Source organism: Amblyraja radiata, chromosome 8 (assembly GCF_010909765.2).
Source record: "Amblyraja radiata isolate CabotCenter1 chromosome 8, sAmbRad1.1.pri, whole genome shotgun sequence".
Classification (NCBI taxonomy): Eukaryota; Metazoa; Chordata; class Chondrichthyes; order Rajiformes; family Rajidae; genus Amblyraja; species Amblyraja radiata.
The window spans coordinates 26,818,978-26,841,257 of record NC_045963.1 but is presented as its reverse complement, the minus strand read 5'-3'; the positions used below and the strand labels follow the sequence as shown (position 1 = coordinate 26,841,257).

Genomic DNA, 22,280 nt, shown 5'->3' with positions numbered 1-22,280 from the left:
TCCATACACCTACCACCCTCTGCTTGAAAAAGTCATCTCTCAGATTCCAATAACATTTCCCCCCCCTTCACCTTAATCTCTGCCCTCTAGTTCTCAATTCCTCCACTCTGAGCAAGAGACTCTGTGCATTCACCCAATCTATTCCTCATGATTTTATACACCTCTATAAGATCACCCCTGATTTCAAGAGAGTTAGATTTAGATCTTAGAAACATAGAAAATAGGTGCAGGAGGAGGCCATTCAGCCCTTCGAGCCAGCACCACCATTCATTGTGATCATGGCTGATCATCCACAATCAGTAACCCATGCCTGCCTTCACCCCATACCCCTTGATTCCACTAGCCCCAAGAGCTCTATCTAACTCTCTTTTAAATTCATCCAGTGAATTGGCCTCCACTGCCTTCAGTGAGAGAGAATTCCACAAATTCACAAGTCTCTGGGTGAAACAGTTTCTCATTGAGATTGTTTTAAATGGCCTCCCCTTTATTCTTAGACTGTGGCCCCTGGTTCTGGACTCCCCCAACATTGGGAAATTTTGCAATTTTATATGTTTCGATAAGATCCCGTCTCATCCTAAATTCCAGTGAATACAATAGGGCTAAATAAGGAATAAGGGGAAAAGGCAGGAACAGGGTACTGATTTTAGATGATCAGCCATGATCATATTGAATGGTGGTGCTGGCTCAAAGGGCCAAATGGCCTACTCCTGCACCTATTTCTCCAAGTTTCTACGCTCCAGGGAGTCCCAGCCTGCTTAACCTCACCACATAGCTTCAACCCTCAAGTTCTGGCAACATCCTTGTAAATGTCTCCCCCTTTTCCATACACAATGGTCTGTCCTCAACAGAGCCCTTACCTTTGTATCCCTGTGACCCCATCTCAACAAGTTCCAGGCCCGCCATGATGTAGAGTTGTTCTTCTGTCGCCTCGCATTCCGTGCCTTCTCCAATGGGAAGGAGCCCTCAGTGTTTCTGAGCCCAGTGTTCTCCTCCTCAATCCTCCAACAATCCTCCTCCTCCTCTTCGACTCCCCCCTGGACGGCCTTCTATTTTTCAGCAGTCTGAAGAAGGGTCCCGACCCGAAACGTCACCCATACTTTTTCTTCAGAGATACGGCCTGACACCAGCAGTTTGTGTGCGTGTCTATCTCTGACTATCTGCAGTCAGGATAATAACAACAATAAAAGTCACCCAAGCCTGCTTCCTGATTCACTGTTGCTATCTGTTGTTGATTATGCCTCTCGTTCTGCTAACCAGATGCCGATGGGGAAGGCAGGACTGATTGTGACTCAGCTGGAATTAATTGGCACAATCTATCCCCAATCACAATTCCCACTCTAATCACAAGCTCGTTAAACAATGCTGAGCAATTACATCTCTAATTATTGTTTCTACCCAGAATTACATTTGTGAGTATAAACTTTCTGTAATCTTAACAAGACTGTTTGAGAGATGATGCAGCTTGTTGTTTGAGAGGCTGAAACATTAGTCAGGTAGCAGGGGTGCTTTGCTTTGTCTTGAAGAGCGCTTGAATGAGCTGAAGTGATGATCACACTGAGGAGAGAAAAGCAGTCCATTAGTTAGGGTTTAAGAAGGAACTGCAGATGCTGGAAAATCGAAGGTACACAAAAATGCTGGAGAAACTCAGCGGGTGCAGCAGCATCTATGGAGCGAAGGAAATAGGCAACGTTTCGGGCCGAAACGTTGCCTATTTCCTTCGCTCCATAGATGCTGCTGCACCCATTAATTAGGGTGCTGTCCGATTCACCTCTACCCCACTGTAGAAATTGGACTTTGTCCATGGAACTGGTGCGCTGCAATGCTGAGACCTATGTTCTGCACTCTGTATCTTCCCCATTGCTCTATTGTACGGCTTGATTTTATTTATGTGTGATATATCTGATCTGTTTGGACAGCATTCAGTACAGCATTCGCTGTACCTCAATACATATGACAATAATAAAGGTAAACCAAGTTACACAAGTTGACAGCCAGTGTCTTTATCAACATAAAGTGCGGAATCAGGCTCTTCGGCCCAGCAAGTCCACACTGACCATCGATCACCTGTTCACATTAGTTTTATGTTATTCCACTTTCTCATCCACTCACTGCACATTAGAGATATGACAAGAGACTTTAGAGATACAATGTGGAAACAGGCCCTTCAGTCCACTGACTCCAAGCCAGCCAGTGATCACCCATACACTAGAACTATCCTACAAACTAGGGACAATTTACAATTTTACCGAAGCCAATTAACTAACGGACCTGTACGTGTTGGAAATGTGGGAAAAACCGGAGCACCCAGAGAAAATCCACACTGTTACAGGGAGAAATGAAAATTGCGTACAGACAGCACTTATAGTTATGATCGAACCTGGGTCTCTGGTGCAGTAAGGTGACAACTCTACCACTGCGCCACCTATGCTGCCCCAATAAAGCACGGGTATATTTGGGTATGGTCTAGGCTAATTTCACCTTGTGAACGGAGAATGAATTTGCACAGGTGGCGATATATCGTTTGATAGATAATACAAAGCAAACTGTAGTTTAAACAAGGCTTTGGTGACCAAGAAAATAAATCCATACATATAGCTGTGAATTATGAAGAGTTGGCTGCTATGCTTGGCAAAAACTATATTGTTGACTGACTGACTCTTCATTTTTTAGAAGATGCAGATGCCTAGCATTCACAAATTCAAAAGGACCATGAGATCTTTCAAAAGTGCAAGTCAAAGGAATGTGGATAACGACATCTTCTCTCGCCCCACCTTACACAAGACATACAACAGTACAGCACAGGAACAGGCCCTTCTGCCCGCAATGTCTGTGCTGAACATGATGCCAGGATAAACTAATCTCTTCTGCCTTCACGTGATCCATCCCACCATTCCTTTCATATCCATGTGTTTTCTAAAAGACTCTCAAACACCACTTTCATATCTGCCTCCACCACCACCCCTGGCAGTGGGTCCAGGCATCACTACAGTCCGTGTTAAAGAAAATGCCCACACATCCCCTTTAAATATTGCCCCTCTCGCCTTAAAAGCTAAGCCTCTAGCCTTTGATATTTCCACATTAGGAAAAATGTACTGACTGTCTATCCTATCGATCCCTAGTTTACAGCTTCTGTATTCCTAGGCCGTCTCCCATCCAAGTACTAACCAAGCCTGAACCTGACCAGCTGGTTTTTTTAAGTATTGTGTCTCTTGTTTAAAGATGTATCTGAATTTGTAACTATGGCTGACCCCTGCAATGTGGCTGTTTGGGTAATGGAACTGCATCTTTACTGAATTTACAAATTACCACCTAAAAACATATCAATCTTCACTTTAAAAATACCCAATGAATTCCACAGATTTACCACCTCATATCCATTCTAAAGGTGTCTCCTTTTATTCTGAGACTCTGCTTTCTGCTCCTGAACTCTCCCACTACTGGAAACATCCTCCTCACATCCTCTCTACCTAGGCCTCTCATTATTCTGTAAGTTTCTATGAGATGCCCTCTCGTCCTTCTAAACTCCAGGCCCAGAGCATTCAAACGCTCATAAGTTAACCCAATCATCGCCAGGATGGATCATACTCGTAAACCTTCTTTGGACCCTCTCCCATGCCAGCACATCCTTCCCCAGATATGAACAAAAATGCTCACTAAAATACTCCAAATGTAGCGTGACCAGCTCCTCATAAAGCCTCTGCACTACATCCCAGTCAGAGTTAATGTTGCCAAAAGTGAGATCGAACATACTGGAGAAGGGAGGAAAGCCTTGTTTAAACAATGTGCCTTCAGCTTCACAATCGTGGATGAAAAGTGCGCTTCTACTTTTTTATTCCGAATGTTTTATTTTGAAAGATTGGCATTACAAGTTAAAACAAATCAAATGAAGTATTCTACACATAATTATTATACAATGGTGTCCGGTGACATCCCTGAATGGATATTGCTTCAGCTTCAGTCAGCAATGAGTGGATAGTTATTCTTCAATCGCTATATATACCACAAGTGGCAGAAAATATGTGAGACAGCGACCGAGATTAAACACGGCATTCATGGCTGATGAAACTGGTTCTGAATCTACAATAAGGTACACAACACTTTGTAACTACAGAGTAATCAATAACCTTAAACCTAAAAAATAGTTGTCACAATAATCAGATGGCCATTTTTATTTTCTCTTGTACTTGCATAATAGACATGCAATGGAATAACTTTCTTTCCTTTGAAAGAATCTTTTATGCAAAGGTTCGGACTGTTGCTGTATTGCATAAGAGCATCACCAAAATAAAAGAGCTAAAGAACCAGAAACAAACATCTTAGGTTTTTATGTGAATGTCCTGCACTTCTTCTGAGACGCATGGGCAGTCAAACAGAAGCATGTACATCAAAAGATCTCGTTACAGTGTAACACGGTCATGCACACAACCTCTTGCATAGCTCAACCCACATATAGTAAGGCACTATTTCCTCATCACAGCCCACTGTCCGTCAGTAAATTGGATGCCATGGACATCAAGAAGTACACAATAGCATTCCAGATGAAGAAATACATAAATGTTTAGGATGAGAGCAATTTATCATCTGTCACATGTGCTCACAAGATGAAGGAAATGTCTGAAAACGTATCGGCGCACAGTTTTAAATCAATATTTTTTTCCCCCCCCTCTACATCAATTTGAAAGCAGATGTGCTGTCAGCAGACTCAGTGCGTTCCAGCGTTGTTGTTCCGGATGCACACTGAGCAGGTTATACACAAAGAAAGGCTTGAAAGCATTCAAAGAGGGAAATCTCCAGGTCCAATGACCAATCTCCAATGTCCCAAAGCCAGCTTAGTCCTCATTCAGTTGAGCTGGTCTTCATACTGCTTGCGGAAGCAATCTCCTGCGGGGAAGAACTCCCAGCAACGTTCCTGATACATTTTCCATACATAGGATTCCTGGTGGACAAAGATAAAACGTTGAATGTAGAAACTGCAGACGCTGGTTTGTACCAAAGCTAGACACTGGAGTGCTGGAGTAACTCAGCGGGTCAGGCAGCATCTCCAGAGAAAAAGGATAGGTGGCATTTCGAGGTGCAAGCCTTCATCGGACGGATAGTAGTAGGAAGAGTGGGGAAAGAAAACTAGAAGCAAGAAAAAGTCAGGACAAATCAAGGCTGGCAACAGATGACCAAGCAAGGAGGTTCCCTGGTCGGCAGATTATTTGGTAGAGATGGGTGTGAGCCGAAGAGGATACGTTGTTGTCAACTACAATCAGTCTGAAGAAGGGGTCTGACCCAAAACATCACCCATCCTTTTTCACCAGAGATGCTGCCTGACCCACTGAGTTATTCCAGCACTTTGTGTCTTTCTAAAGTTAAAATGTTATTTAGCTAACTTTAGTTTAGTCATGTTACGTTAATTTAGTGATACAGCGTGGAAACAGGACCTTCGGCCCATCAAGCCCACGCCGACCAGCAATCGCCCGTACACACCAGGGACAATTTACAGAAGCCAATTAACCTACAAACCTGCACGAATATGAGAGGAAACTAGAGCACCCGGAGAAAACCCACGTGGTCACAGAGAGAGCGTACAATCTCCATACAGAGAGCACCCGAAGTCAGGATCCAACCTGGGTCTCTGGCGCTGTAAGGCAACAGCTCTATGAGCTGCACCATCGTGAGATCCACGGTATCAAATGTCTTTGAACCATACATCCAGCTATTTGTATTCCATGATTAGAAAGTGATGTCTCTTACCTGTCCTGTGTGCTCTGTTTCATCTTTATTAATAAGGTACATCAAGAAAAATCTGTTGGTAAAAAGACATCAATTGTCAGCATCTAAATAAGTATTATGCATACGGATCCACTACACCACTTATTTTCAAATATCACATCAATCATGGCAATGCATTGTTGCAATGTAGGTTTCTTGAAGAGCATTATTGATTTCTATCCATTTCCCTTCTGAAAACTACAATCCACTTTTGCATCCACTGTCTACGCACTCAAGGCAATTTACAGAAGCCAATTAACCTTTCTTGATTAGTACGGGTGTCAGAGTTTATGGGGAGAAGGCAGGAGAATGGGGTGAGGAGGGAGAGATAGATCAGCCATGATTGAATGGTGGAGTGGACTTGATGGGCCGAATGGCCTAATGCTACTATCACATGATTGTATGAGGAATGTGGGGAATCCACTGTGGAGGATGATTATGTTAACTATTATGTAGTTGCTTTTTTTAGTATGGCTGTCTGGTAATACAAATATCACTGTAACTTAATTGGTACATGTGACAATAAAAGACCTTTGAAACCTTTGAAACTTTTGAACCTGCGAACCCGTTCATCTTTGGGATGTAGGAAGTAATCGGAGCACCAGGAGGAAACCCATGTGTCACAGGGAAAATGTGTAACCTCCACACAGACTGCTCCTGTGATCAGGATTGAACCTGGTTCTCCAGCACTGTGAGGCAGCAGCTCTACCAGCTGCCTTTAGATCTTAGCCACCAGCTCAGATTTGCAGGTTTGGAAGATAATGGCTGAGGCCCCAACAATTTTCCCTCGTACATCGCTCAGGTGAAGTCAGAAGCAACCAACCTTTCCTGAAGAAGCGTCTAGACCCGAAACGTCACCTATCCATGTTCTCCAGAGATGCTGCCTGACACAGTTGCTCCAACACTTTGTCTCCTTTTGTGTATTAACTAGCATCTGCAAGTTCTTTGTTTTTGCACGTTCACTTCACCCCATAAACGAAAAATTCTGAAGCTATGCAGTCCTCAGCCCCACACACACACTTAAATATATACAGACTCTGCATTAGATGGCATGAATCACTTGTCTAATAGCTATGACATATATGTATGTGTGTGTGTGTGTGTGTGTGTGTGTGTTCGTATTTTAGTTTAGTTTAGTTTAAAGATGCAGTGCGAAAACAGGCCCTTTGAGCCGCCAAGTCCGCACCGACCAGCGATCCCCACACTAACACTATCCTACACACACACTAGGGACAATTTACATTTTTACCAAGCCAATTGGCCTACAAACCTCTACGTCTTTGGGTCACTCAATCACTTAAACTATTAAGCTGCAAGTTTAACAGTACAGCAACATTCTTAGCAAGACATTTGCCTCCATCTGCTGGTACAAAGGGAACTGACAATGCTCTATGATGCAATGGATTCTGTCCTTAAAAGGATGTTTAATGGAACTGCATTAGGAAGGGATTGCTTTTCCTGGCAGTTTGCAGTCTTCCCATATAAATGCACCACTGATGAGGCAGCTTATTGTCTTTTCTTCTTTTCAGCCGCTCCGTTGATTAAAGACCGCAGGTCACTCACGGGCCTCGCCTATGGGCTGATTGAGTGGCAGGCAATGGAAGTACTTACAGGTAATTTGCCAAATTGTGCTCCTGCAGTGTGTGAGTCTCAAAGCCGTGGGGCACCATGTCGAAGTAGTCATTGCCAATTCCACAGATGAAACACTTGGTCTGGAAGGACAGAAAAGGGAAACAGCAATGACCGGTAGAATGCTGATCAATCTTATCTGATGATTCTAATCAGTCAGCAGGGGAGATGAAGTCTAAAGGTGGGATGCATGGCAGATGCAGTTTAATGCGGATAAATGTGAGGTTATCCACTTTGGTAGCAAAAACAGGAAGGCAGATTACTATCTAAATGGCGTCAAGTTGGGAAAAGGGGAAGTACAACGGGATCTGGGGGTCCTTGTACATCAGTCTGTGAAAGTAAGCATACAGGTACAGCAGGCAGTGAAGAAAGCGAATGGCATGTTGGCCTTTATAACAAGAGGAATCGAATTTAGGAACAAAGAGGTCCTTCTGCAGTTGTACAGAGCCCTTGTGAGACCACACCTGGAGTATTGTGTGCTGTTTTGGTCCCCTAATTTGAGGAAGAACATTCTTGCTATTGAGGGAGTGCAGCGTAGGTTTACAAGGTTAATTCCCGGGATGGCGGGACTGCCATATGCTGAGAGAATGGAGCAGCTGGGCTTGTACACTCTGGAGTTTAGAAGGATGAGAGGATATCTCATTGAAACATATAAGATTGGTAAGGGCTTGGACATGCTAGAGGCAGGAAACATGTTCCCGATGTTGGGGGAGTCCAGAACCAGGGGCCACAGTTTAAGTATAAGGAGTAAGCCATTTAGAACGGAGACGAGGAAACACTTTTTCTCACAGAGAGTGGTGAGTCTGTGGAATTCTCTGCCTCAGAGGGCAGTGGAGGCAGATTCTCTGGATGCTTTCAAGAGAGAGCTAGATAGGGCTCTTAAAAATAGCGGAGTCAGGGGATATGGGGAGAAGGCAGGAACGGGGTACTGATTGGGGATGATCAGCCATTATCACATTGAATGGCGGTGCTGGCTCGAAGGGCCAAATGGCCTACTCCTGCACCTATTGTCTATTGTCTATTGAGCCATACAGCGTGGAAACAGGCCCATCGGCCCAATTTGTCCCCACTGACCAACATGCCCCATCTACACTAATCCCACCTTTAGACTTCAGAAATACGTGGAATCAGGCCCTTCGGCCCATCTTGCCCACATATCCCATCTGCACCAGTCCCATTTTTATACTTCAGAGATGCAGCGTGGTAACAGGCCCTTGTCCAACCGTCCACATCGACCAGCGATCACACCATAAAACAGCACTATCCTACACAGTAGGGCCAATTAACAGAAGCTAATTAACCTACAAACCTGGACATCTTTGGAGTGTGGAAACTGGAGAACCTGGAGAAATTCCATGCCCGTTTCCACATTGTATCTCTACGCAATCACGGGGCGAACGTATAAACTCCATACAGACAGCACCCATAGTCAGGATCAAACCCAGGTCTCTGGTGCTGTTAGCCAGCAACTGTACCACTGCATCACTGTGCCGCCCTCACACCTGCCTGTTGTTGGCCCATATTCCTCAAAATCTGTCCTATCCACGTACCTGTCTAAATGTTTTTGTTGTGAAAGTACCTGTCTCAACTACCTCCGGCAGCAGCTCGTTCCATATTCCTACCACCCTTTGTGTAAAAAATGTTGCCCCATAGGTTCCTATTAAATCTTTCCCCCCCTCATCTTAAACCTATGTCCTCTGGTTCTCGATTCCTCTACTTTTCCATCACATGTCCTAACTCATTATGCTCCAATTCGGTTTTCATTCCTGAATCATCTCTGATTGGTCACATAAACGGTGGGAAAGTTATGAAAAGGAATTTGAGATGTTTTGCATAACTGAAATTAAATTGAACACAAAATTATTTGTCCAACAATTTAAACCTAGCCGATGTAATTCCCACACAAAACATAACTAGGAAATTGCAAACAGCTTTCTTATGTGGACATTTATGTCGACAGAGAAGCAACAAATAAAGCTCCTTGCCTAAAATACCCTTTGGCAGCCAACAAAAGCCCACATCCAGTTGTGCTGGCTGTCAAAGCTCTAAATGTTTCCGAATGTCAAAAATAAAATGTTCCACTTTTGCTTCCCTCAGCTGAGCAAACCATTGAAGTTAATATAAGGGCTGCTCAGGTTAGACGTCGTGCATTAACAACCAGTTCCCTGGTAAATGGTGGGGAATCTCAGCGAGATGGAGCTCTGCTCCAGGACTCTGTGAGACAGTCAAGTGACAGGGACCATTGATCATCTGTGAGTAATGTCAGGACTTCTGCATTTCACAGTACATGTGCCAAAGCCCCAGAGATGCAATGGACTTCCCTGCAAGTTCTGTGCCAATCATTCTTCCTTCGGCCTCTGTCACTGATCAAGCCTTTATTGATGTAGAAACAAGGAACTGCAGGCACATGTAGACACAAATTGCTGAAGTAACCCAACAGGTCAAGCAGCATCTCTGGCGAACATGAACTGGTGACGTTTCAGGTTGGGTCTGAAGAAGTCACCTATCCATGTTCTCCGGGGATGCTGCCCGACCCACTGAGTTGCTCGTACACCAAGTGTCTTCTTTTTTGTCACCCTTCACAAAAGAGGCCTTGCAACATTGCTCTGACATTTTTTAGTATCTGACCTTGAAATTGCAGTGAGAGAATGCAAAGATAAGAAGCACTCAACCAAAAGTTGGCTCCAGAGATAAGGGCACATATTCTGTGGTCAGGTCAGGTACCTTAATGCAGACATCGCTATTCCAAGTGTTGAAACTCTTACCTCCATGTCTTCCTTAACTTGCTCCTGCTGGTCCCTCAGTTCACCAAAGGCATCAATAATTAGACCTGAGTTAAAAACAAGAACAAGATCACTTTGATGGATTTTGTGGTGGTCTCTGAAATGAGCAGTGCAGTGGATTGCAAACATGTTTCATGTTGAGGCATTGGACAAAGTTATTGCTAAGATAGATACAAAGTGCTGAAGTAACTCAGCAAGTCAGGCAGAATCTCAATTACAATTTAAAGAAAGAACAGCACAGTGGCGCAGCAGTAGAGTCGCTGACTTACAGTGCCAGAGACCCGGGTTCGATCCTGACTATGGGTGCTGTTTGTAAAGTGTTTGTACGTTCTCCCTCTGACCGCATGAGTTTTCTCCAGGGGCTCCGGTTTCCTCCCACGCTCCAAAGACATATACTGTAGGTGTGTAGGTTAATTGGCTTTGGTAAAATTGTAAAATATTCCCAGTGTGTTATCTGAATAACATGGGTTGGTGACGTTTCCAGTGAGGACCCTTCTTCAGACCTTCTTCATCACCTGTCCATTTTCTCCAGAGATGCTGCTTGACCCGTTGAGTTACTCCAGCAATTTGTGTCTATCTTTGGTATAAACCAGTATCTCCATGATATTGCTATCTTTGTGAAAACAATGGATATGCCCATTGCTATTTCTGCAAATAAATCCAGGCATAGTTATTGCCATTTTTTTTTGTTATTATTGTTCTCTTCACGCAAGTAACGTGTATTAATTGATAAATAAAGTTTGAAGAGCTAGATTTGAGTTATTTTTGTACTGGTCCACCACCGATTTTCCAGCTACTGGTCGTCCTTTAATCTTCTTGTAATCCGTACAAAATTACGAGTGCACTTAAACTCCCCCCCCCCCCCCCCCCCCCCCCCCCCCCTCCTGGAAGTTCCCCCAGTAATGTGATGCCTAGGCTGGGTGAGGAGACCGATCTCTACCTCATTGGGTCTCCAAAGCCTATCAGCAGATCGAATTTGCCCCCTACAGCCAGGGCTACGAAACTCCGACCAGGCAGATCCCTCCCCAAAGCTGACTTCCGAGGCCGACTGCAGGTCGGAATGGCGGCCTCGTTCAGGTACCATTGGACTCCTCTTGGAAGCCATGACCTCTGTTAGTCTGGCAAAATGGATAATCCGGAAAGGCTCAGGAACCAAGGGTGCTGGAAAATCAGTGGTGGATCTGTAATATGATTATGAGCACCCCTAATCAGTCATAAATAGTTCTGACGGAGAATTTCATACCTTGAATGATGGCCAGCAGGATGACAATTACAAAGAAAAAGAAGGTGATGTCAAAAATGATTCGATATATTTCATATTCATCCCCGGCTGGGTCTTCAATCTCATCGCCAATGCCTCCACCAGCACGGACGCCCACATACATGTGGAACATATAACACTGTAATAAAATCACAGCTCAGTCACGGCTAGTTTACCACAACTTCAGATAAGACATATGAGCAGATATGGGTGGCATACAGCAACACAGTGGCGTAGTGATAAGAGTTGCTGCCTTACAGGGCCAGAGACCCGGGTTCGATCCTGACTATGGGTGCTGTCTGTACAGAGTTTGTATGTTCTCCCTGTGACTGCGTGGGTTTTCTCTGGTTTCCTCCCACATTCCAAAGACGTGCAGGTTTGTAGACTAATTGGTTTCTGTAAATTGATCCTAGGGTGTAAGATATAACTAGTTCACAGGTGGTGCGGACTTAGCAAGGAGAAAGGCGTGTTTTCGCGCTGTATCTCTAAAGTCTAAATTTGCATTGGAGGCGGCAGGTCAGAGAAGGTCAATTGAGAATGTTCTTCAGATGAAGGAGTTGTCTGATGAGAAGTTGAGCAAGTTCAGTCTATACCCTTTGGGGTTGAGAAGTTTGAAACTTTGGAGTCTGTGGTGGTTGCCAATGTAGAAGGGAGGGCTTATCACCTCAAAGGAGATGTGCATACAAGGTGGCATCAGTAGGAGGGAATATTGTGCTACACCCATACCCTGTATTTGCCTTTTTTAGATAGGCACAGAAACAAAATAAAACAGCTCGTAGATCAGTGGTGAGTCTATCTAACAAGTCAGTTTATTGAAGGCTTTAACAATGCACATCAGAAACACTCTGAGAGAACCCAAAGTGTTTCAAAGATTCACAGTACCTACAGTATTTTATATTTTCAAGACACATTGGTTACTTGCACATTTGAAGTAGGTCATCATTGACCAATGTCTCTGTAACCTTTCATCTTTGTCTTTCCGCAGAGTTATCTTTAACCCAACGCTTTGTGTTAACTCAAAAATCTGTTTCACATAGATACCATAGATGGCAATATCTCTGTAAGGAGAATTGGTGGGGTCTACATATCAAAGAAGGCTGCTCGTTAATCTCTGAGAGACTTGCCTGCCAAACACAGTGACAAAGAGCAACTGTAATCTCAGGTTTGCAACAGATAAGAACTTAAACAGAACTGCGAGCAACTATTTCCTCTCAATCGATAAGGAAACCAGCTGTTCAGAAGAGTGACACAAAAAGCTGGAGTAACTCAGCGGGACAGGCAGCATCTCTGGAGAGAAGGAATGGGTGATGTTTCGGGTCGAGACTCTTCTTCAGAAGAGTGTATTGGTTTGATTACTTTTAGCTATTTACAACCCTCAATGTTTACTTATCGATGCTAGCTCTGCCGTGGAAGTTAAATCCACATCCATGTATTGTCCTCCTAACATCCTGTGCCGACCATTGTTCCTATCATGTTTCCCCAGCATTTGAGCTCCCATATAATGTCCAACATTTCCGACAACAGCATTGGTTCTGATTTGGTGAGTATGAAGACAGGTTCTGACCCGAAACGTCACCTATCCATGTTCTCCAGGGATACTGCCTGACCCGCTGAGTCACTCCAGCATTTTGCATCTATCTTTGGTATAAACCAGCAGCTGCCGTTTTTGTTTCTACATACTAGCTGGTAAACCAGCATTGGCAGTTCTTTGTCTCGGCATAGATTCAAAATTGAGGGTTCCCATTTAATTGAGAAGTAGAAGGAATGTTTTCTCTCAGAGGGCCATGGATCTGTGAAATTCTACAGCCCAGAGAGAGCAGCAACGGTTGACTCATGGAAGCCAGAATGGTCAGATTTTTGGACTCAGGAAGTCAAGTGAAACAAGAAATGGTAAGGTAAATGGGTTGAGGCCCAGATCAGATCTGCCACAATCACATTGAATGGCAGAACAGGTGCGAGGCTACTGGTTTTCCTGAACCTTGTGTTCTTTTGTATGTTTAAGAGTCGGACTAGACAAGTGAATTAAATCACAAATAGTATGCCACTTACCGTCAACATATCATCGCACTTCATATCTGGAGTGACCCCGTCCTCACTTTTGTTGTAGAATTTACGGAAGAAATTAAAAGCAACCACGGTGTACAGATAGACCACGACGGCTAATAAGCCCACAGTTAAAACCAGCTGTGCGGGAGCAAGGAGCAAATGCATGTCAGATCTTCATTAAATAGTTAATGGTCATATATTATGAAAAATTGTAACATGTATTAGCAGAGAACACAGAACAGGCCTTTCATGTTGAATGATTCTATATTTGATGTTAATTCATCTGACTCACTGTTCAATTTATAACTTATGTGCACTTAAATTAGGACAAGCAGATCTCAATGCTTTACCTTTTAAATCTGAAGAACTGCCTACTAGATGGGAAATTCTCACTCCTAGAGTCATACAGCATGGAAACAGGCCCTTCAACATTCCCACTCCAACCAAACTTCCCCATTTACACGAGTTCCACCTGCCTGCATTTGGCCAGTACCCCTCTAAGCCTTTCCTATCCATGTACCTGTCCAAATGCCTTGAAAATGTTGTTATAGTATAAGCCTCAACTACCTCCTCTGACAGTTCATTCCATGAAAAAGTTGCCCTTTAGGTTCCTATTAAATCTTTCCACTCTTACCTTAAACCTATGTATGTCCTCAGCTTCTCGATTCCCCTACTCTGGATAAAAGACTGTGCATTTAATCCTTTGATGATCTTATCCACCTCTATAAGATCACCCCTCATTCCCCTGCACTCCAAGAAATAAAATCCTAGCCTGCCCAACCTCTCCCTGTAGCTCAGGCCCTCAAGTCCTGGCAACATCCTCGTCAAGCTTCTGTTTACCCTTTTCACTCATGATATTAAAGTTTCTTTGCATTCTTCTACTAACCTGCTCTCAGGATTTTAAATGTAGAAACACACACGGCCAAGTTTTGGTACCTGTTTGCCATTATGCGTCACTGATGAAAGGATAGTCCGCAATGTTTTAAATCCCATCGCGATATCCAGCAGGTGGGCAGCAAAGAAGAAGTTGTTATAATGTCCTAGAATTGACATAGTCATGTACCAGGCAAGGTATAAGAACGACTGCAAACAAAGAGAAGCAGGAATTACATACAGACAACAGCCAGAACTTTGGTGGAGACACAAGGAACTGCAGATGCTGGCTTACAATAAAATAGACAGAAAAGTGACCCTCCTTTCTCCCCCTCTCTTCCCCGTGCCCCACCTGTTTGTGCATCCATTTCTCTCTCTCTCCTTTCCTCCTATCCATTTCCACCTATATTCCTTCCTCACATTTTGTGCCTTATTTCTTAGCCACAGTCATAGAGATAAACAGTGTGGAAACAGGCCCTTTGGCCCAACTTACCCACGCTGACTAACATGCACCATCTATACTAATCCCACCTGCCCGCTCTTGGCCCATATCTCTCTAAACCTGCCCTAGGAGGATGCTAGGAGGCTGCAAGGTGACTTGGATAGGTTGGGTGAGTGGGCAAATGCATGGCAGATGCAGTATAATGTGGATAAATGTGAGGTTATCCACTTTGGCGGCAAAAACAGGAAAGTAGACTATTATTTGAATGGTGGCCGATTAGGAAAAGGGGAGATGCAACGAGACCTGGGTGTCATGGTACACCAGTCATTAAAAGTAGGCATGCAGATGCAGCAGGCCGTGAAGAAAGCGAATGGTATGTTAGCATTCATAGCAAAAGGATTTGAGTATAGGAGCAGGGAGGTTCTACTGCAGTTGTACAGGGTCTTGGTGAGACCACACCTGGAGTATTGCGTACAGTTTTGGTCTCCTAATCTGAGGAAAGACATTCTTGCCATAGACGGAGTACAGAGAAGGTTCACCAGACTGATTCTTGGGATGTCAGGACTTTCATATGAAGAAAGACTGGATAGACTCGGCATGTACTCGCTAGAATTTAGAAGATTGAGGGGGGATCTTACAGAAACTTACAAAATTCTTAAGGGGTTGGACAGGCTAGATGCAGGAAGATTGTTCCTGATGTTGGGGAAGTCCAGAACAAGGGGTCACAGTTTAAGGATAAGGGGGAAGTCTTTTAGGACCGAGATGAGAAAAAAAAAATTCACACAGAGAGTGGTGAATCTGTGGAATTCTCTGCCACAGAAGGTAGTTGAGGCCAGTTCATTGGCTATATTTAAGAGCGAGTTAGATGTGACCCTTGGGACTAAGGGGATCAGGGGGTATGGAGAGAAGGCAGGTACAGGATACTGAGTTGGATGATCAGCCATGATCATATTGAATGGCGGTGCAGGCTCGAAGGGCCGAATGGACTACTCCTGCACCTATTTTCTATGTTTTTATCCATGCACCTGTCTAAATGTCTCTTAAATATTATGTTCGTACCTGCTTCAACGACCTCCTCCAGCAGATTGTATCATATATTCACCACCCTTTGTGTAAATAACTTACCCCTCAAGTTCCTATGAAATGTTTCCCCCCCCCCCCCCCCCCCCCAACCTTAAGCTTATGTCCTCTGGTTCTTGATTCTCCTACTCTAGGCAAAAAACTCTGCATATTTACGCAATCAATTCCTCTCATTTTGTACAGCTATATAAGATCACCTTTATAAATCTGTTATCTCACACCTTTTGTCTTTCCATCTCTGGCCTTTGGCCAATCATTTGCCAATCAAACCCCCTCTGGCTCTGTAAAGCAGCAACTGTATCGTTACGCCACAGTGCTGCCCAGTAATGGAACAGGTTTTGCTGATGTCCAATTTTAAATTATGGTGGTATATTTAAAGGTATCACGTTAGAAATCCAGGCCACAAAGCTCTTGAATAATATTTTCTAATTGCACTGAAATTTGTAGAAAGAGTTTCTTAATTCTGGACAATTTATGAAAAGTACCAATTTTCAGGAAAGGTACAAAGCCTCATTTACCAGTGGGGCTCCCAAGCAGGTAAACGGGATTTACAAATGAGGACAAATAAAAGGAAACTAAAAGAGTTAGTATGTAGGAACAAGGAACTGCAGATGCTGGCTAACACAAAAGGATACAAAGTGCAGGAGTAACTCATGGGATCATACATCATCTCTGGAGAACATGAATAGGTGACGTTTCAAGTCGGGCCCTTCGGCCCACAATATTTGTGGCAAACATGATGCCACGTTAAATTGATCTAATCTGTCTGTACATGATCTACATCCTTCTATTCCCTGCATTTCCATGTGCCTATCCAAAAGCTTCTTATACGCCACTATCATATCTGCCCACCACCACCTCTGGCAGTGCGGTCCAGGTACTCTGTGTAAAGAAACTTGTCCCGCACATCTCCATTAAGCCTTCCCCCTCTCACCTTATAGCTATACCCTCCAGTGTTGGACATTTCCACCCTGGGAAAAAGGTTCTGACTGTCCACCCTATCTATGCCAATTAAAAAAACAATAATGCTTGGTGTTCTGAGACCTAATTATGTCAAAGAGTTGCAAACTTAATTGTCATTGATTGAACCATTCAATATTCACAATGTGTTTCACATTTTGTACTGCATTATGTAAATTCAATATTAAATGAGCAGCACATTCATTAAAAGAACATTATGAGCGATATGGAAATGAAAGCAGAAAAATGTTGGCCATCTTGATGCTATTTCAAGGCATCGAGCATTGCTTTCAAGGTAATCTCTGTGAGATGAAATAAAACTGAAGTTAGTAAGCTGTCTAGGTCAAACTCATAACAATTTCAGTATTGTGTTATGATTACATTCCAAGACAGATAGTCATAGTGGGGAAACAGGCACTGCAGCCAAACTTGCCCACACCAATTAACATGCCCCATCTACACTGGTCCCTCCTGCCTGCATTTGGCCCATATCCCTCTAAACGTGTCCTATCCATGTACCTGTCTGAATTTTTCTTAAATGTTATGATAGTACCTGCCTCAATTCTCATTCCATATAACTATTCCTCTCACGATTTTGTACACCTCTATAACATCACTTCTCATCCTCCTTCACTCCAAAGAATAGAGACTTAGCCTGCTCAACCTCTCCCTATAGTTCAGACCCTCGAATCCAGGCAACAACATCATGGTGCCCAAAGCATAATACTCTAAATGTGACCTCACTAACGTCTTATATAACTGCAACATGCCCTCCTAACTTCCATACGCAGTACTCTGACTGAAGAAGTCCAATGTACCGACAGCCTTTTTGAACACCCTATCTACCTGTGATGCCACTTTCAAGGATAAAGGTAAGGTCAAAGACTAAAGAATGCAAGTTCAATCACTGGCATGGAAGTTTGTTAAATCGAACTAAATTTCAATTCCCAGTAAAATGTGAAAAAATATATATGGTGCTCATAAAGTTGACGATGTGACTGAGAGGGTTGATGATAGAAATCATGTTGGTTCTAGATTTGACAAAGGTAGCTTCTGGTTCCCCTCTTTTCTTCCACCTCTGTCATTATGATAGATGCAGAAATTCAGACATGTTCTCAACAGCCGATACATTGGTTTGGATTATTATTATTGCCACATGCATCAGTTTAGTTTTAGTTTAAAGATGCAGTGTGGAAACAGGGTCCCCCGAGTCAGCGTTAACTAATGAGCACGTACAGTAGTTCTGTCCTACACACGAGGAACCATTTACAGAAGCCATTTAACTTAAGAACTTGCACATCTTTGGAATTACAGGAAGAAGCCGAGGCACCTGGAGAAAACCCACGTGGTCACAGGGAGAATGTGCAAGCTCCATGCAGACAGCACCCATAATCAGGATTTAACCTGGGTCTCTGGTGCTGTGATGCAGCAATTCTATTGCTGCACCACTGTGTCGCCCTAATACAGTAAAAACCTTTATTATGCGAGTTGTCTAAGCAAATCTTATCAAGCGTGAGCACAACAAAAGAGAAAGTGATCAGAGTGCATGAGATAGTGTTTCCTGGTTACATAGAAACATAGAAAATAGGTGCAGGAGTAGGCCATTCGGCCCTTCGAGCCTGCACCGCCATTCGATATGATCATGGCTGATCATCCAACTCAGTATCCCAACCCTGCCTTCTATCCATACCCCCTGATCCCATTTAGCCACAAGGGCCACATCTAACTCCCTCTTAAATATAGCCAATGAACTGGCCTCAACTACCTTCTGTGGCAGAGAATTCCACAGATTCACCACTCTCTGTGTAAAAAATGATTTTCGCATCTCGGTCCTAAAAGACTTCCCTCTTATCCTTAAACTGTGACCCCTAGTTCTGGACTTCCCCAACATCGGGAATAATCTTCCTGCTTCTAGCCTGTCCAACCCCTTAAGAATTTTGTAAGTTTCTATAAGATCCCCCCTCAATCTTCTAAATTCCAGCGTGTACAAGCCAAGTCTATCCAGTCTTTCTTCATATGAAAGTCGTGACATCCCAGGAATCAGTCTGGTGAACCTTCTCTGTACTCCCTCTATGGCAAGAATGTCTTTCCTCAGATTAGGAGACCAAAACTGTACGCAACACTCCAGGTGTGGTCTCACCAAGACCCTGTACAACTGCAGTAGAACCTCCCTGCTCTTATACCCAAATTCCTGGTTCATTGGATTCCAGCACAATCTTCATCCATGTATATCACTTACATTGTCCGTAAACACGACACCCAGCTTCCAGATCTGATACTTGACATCAATAGAGTTAAGTCTGCAGGAAACAAAACCAATCAACTGATTAGGTTTAACAACTGAATGACATGGGAAGATAAATATTTTGCAGGAAATATTTGCCAGGAACAGAGAGCGAAATAACCTTATGAAGGTTAAAACATTTGTTGATCGAGGAGATTAAAAGTGAGCTGCCATACATTAAACCATGTGAACGTCTCCCAGTGATCCACTCCAATATCAGTCCAATAGAGTCATGGAGAGTCATATAGCATGGAAACAGGCCTTCGACCCAACTTGCCCACACCAACCAACATGCCCCATCGTCACGTCCCACCTGCCTGCATTTGGCCAATAACCCTCTCAACCTAAGAAAGACACAAAATGCTGGACTCGGTCTGATGACGGGTCTCAACCCGAAACGTCACTTATTTCTTATCTCCAGAAATGCTGCCTGACCTGCTGTGACTCCAGCATTTCGTGTCTATCTTCGGTGTAAACCTGCATCTGCAGTTCCTTCTTACACAGCCCCTCTAAACCTACCCTTTCCATGCACTCATATAATTGCTTCTTAAATGTTGTGATAGCACCTGCCTCAACTACTTCATCCAGCAGCTCGTTCCATACACCTGCCACCCTTTGTGAAAAACAGTTACCCCTCAGGTTCCTATCAAATCTTTCTCACCTCACCTTAAACCCATGTCCACTGGTTCACGATTCCCCTACTATGGGCAAGAGGCTGTGCGTTTACCCGATCTATTCCTCTTCTAATTTTGTACGCCTCTATAAGATCACCCCTCATGCTTCTGCACTCCAAAGAATAGAGTCCTAGCCTGCTCAACCTCCCCCTATAATCTCTCCCAAAAATGTCACCCATCACTGTCCTCCTGAAATGCTGCCTGACCAGGTGAGTTACTTCAACAGTCTGGGTCTTTTTTTGTAAACCAGCATCTGCAGTTCCTTGTATTATTTTGATTATGTTGCCTGCTTTCCAGAGGCTGCATGAAGTGTAGACGGAGTTGAGGGGGCAGGAGACAGGTTTGCGTGTTGGACGGGCTGTATTCAAAACTCTCTGCGATCTCTTGTGCTCTTGGGAAGAGCAGTTGCCAAACCAAGTTAAGAAGCATCCAAAAATGATGCTTTCTGTGCTGCATCTGAAGAAAAGAGTTGTTGGATATCAAATTTCCTTAGTCTTTCGATTCAGGAGATGCATTGATGTGCTTTTTTGACCATAATGTGTTTGGACCAAGACCATTTTTCTGTGCAATAATGTTCCATGTTCTAGGACAAATTGTTGGTGGTATTTATGCCTAGGAATTTGAAGCTTTGACCATCTCCAACTTTGACATAATTGACACAGACGGACATGTACATGTTGACCTTGCTTCCTTGTCGATGGTGCTGAAGCCAGGCCGCTCACTGCATGCTGGTCCCAGAAATGGATCTGCAATCATTCATTACCATCGCTCCATTATTAAAGTTCTAATCCAACAATAGCATTTCTTACTCTAATTATGCTGTTTTTAATCTCCTCTTAGATCTCTCACTTTAATCAGACTAACACCAACTAGAGAGTTGGTCCTGAGCTACCATCTAACTAATTGGAGACCTTCAGACTATTTTTAATCAGACTTCACTGGACTTTGGCTTGCACTAAATGTTCCCTTTATCTTACATCTGTACACTGTGGACGGCTTGATTGTAATCATATATAGTCTTTTCGCTGACTGAACAGCTCGCAATGATAAAGCTTTTCACTGTACCTCAGTACAATATCGCACCTCACTATAAGAAGCCACATTGCCACTTTTCATTTCACTGCACATCTCGTATATGTGTATGTGACGAATAAACTTGACTTGACTATACATGATTATAATCGAGCTGTCCACGGCACACAGATACAGGATAAAGGGTATAACGTTTAGTGCAATGTAAAGTCCAGTAAAGAATAATTAAACAGAGACACAAAATGCCAGAGTAACTCAGCGAGTCAGGCAGCATTTCTGCAGAAAAAGGATAGGTGACATTTTGGGTCGGGGTTGATGAAGGGTCCTGACCTGAAACGTCACCTATCCTTTTTCTGCAGAGATGCTGCCTGACTCGCTGACTTACTCCAGCACTTTGTGTCTATTTTTGGTACAAACCAGCATCTACAGTTCTTTGTTTCTCCATAAGGAATAATTAAAGATAGTGTGAAGGTCTTCAATGAGGTCGATTGTAGGTCAGGACCATTCTCTAGAGGACGGTTCAATTGTCTGATCCATTCTCTACATTATCCACGACATTGAAATAAAAAACTGCATCAAAGTGTGGGAAGATTGATGCAGATTTGACTCTTTACTGCATTTATCTCAAAACATTTTAGAACCATGTGAACACAGAATGTTTCACAAGGAAAACGTGACATGGTTGTAAAATGTTTTGAGATAAATGCAGTAAAGAGCCAATACTGCGTCAATCTTCACACACTTTGATGCAGTTTTGTTCTCTAACATAAGCTCTTCGGTCAAAGCTGGTTGTTAGATGTCTTTTCTTGCTTTGAACACATATGCACTGATCAATTCTTCTCATGGGCAATTAGGGACAGGCAATTGACAGGTTGGCTAAGTCTGCAAAGCCCACATCCCTTGAATGTATTAAAAAAAACACCCAGGTAGACTGCAGTTGCTAATCTAGCATTTTTAATCAGTTAAATCTAAAAATTGGGCTGTAGGAAATTAGAGAATCAAGTCAAATTAAAACGTTTTAAAGTATCAGCCAAAAAATAGTTTAAAGAAATATGCAGAGATAACTTCAGGTTTTAGCATTGAGCTGAATAAATCATAAATATAAAATAACCTTTCATACGAATATTAAAGGAGAGAATCTCTTTGACAATTTAATTGGATTTCACCAGAGGCAGCCAGGGTCCCAATGAAAAGATTTTTTTTCAAATGTTGCCTGTGAAAATATATATTGGGCCTCAGGATTTTACTTTACCTTACTTTTTGAGATACAGCATGGAAATTGGTCCACTGAGTCTGAGAAAACCAGTGATCACCCCATACACTTTCACTATCCTACACACTAGGGACAATTTCCAATTTCACTTAAACCTACAAACCCACGCGGTCACAGAGAGAGCATGCAAACTCTGCATGGACAGCACCCTCAGTTAGGATTGAACCGGATCTCTGGTGCTGAAAG

At 43.2% G+C, this 22,280-nt stretch overlaps 1 protein-coding gene across 1 annotated transcript in view; it reads right to left on the bottom strand.

Annotated features, from left to right (window-relative positions):
• Positions 1 to 3,825: 3,825 nt before the first annotated feature.
• ryr2 (ryanodine receptor 2) overlaps positions 3,826 to 22,280 on the bottom strand; it is a 301,683-nt gene continuing 283,228 nt past the window's right edge. Inside the window, 8 exon segments of the mRNA XM_033025458.1 lie at positions 3,826 to 4,936; positions 5,740 to 5,791; positions 7,369 to 7,469; positions 10,152 to 10,216; positions 11,413 to 11,569; positions 13,480 to 13,614; positions 14,413 to 14,559; positions 19,071 to 19,131. Of these exon segments, the coding sequence (XP_032881349.1) occupies positions 4,841 to 4,936; positions 5,740 to 5,791; positions 7,369 to 7,469; positions 10,152 to 10,216; positions 11,413 to 11,569; positions 13,480 to 13,614; positions 14,413 to 14,559; positions 19,071 to 19,131 (814 nt within the window). The 3' untranslated portion in view covers positions 3,826 to 4,840.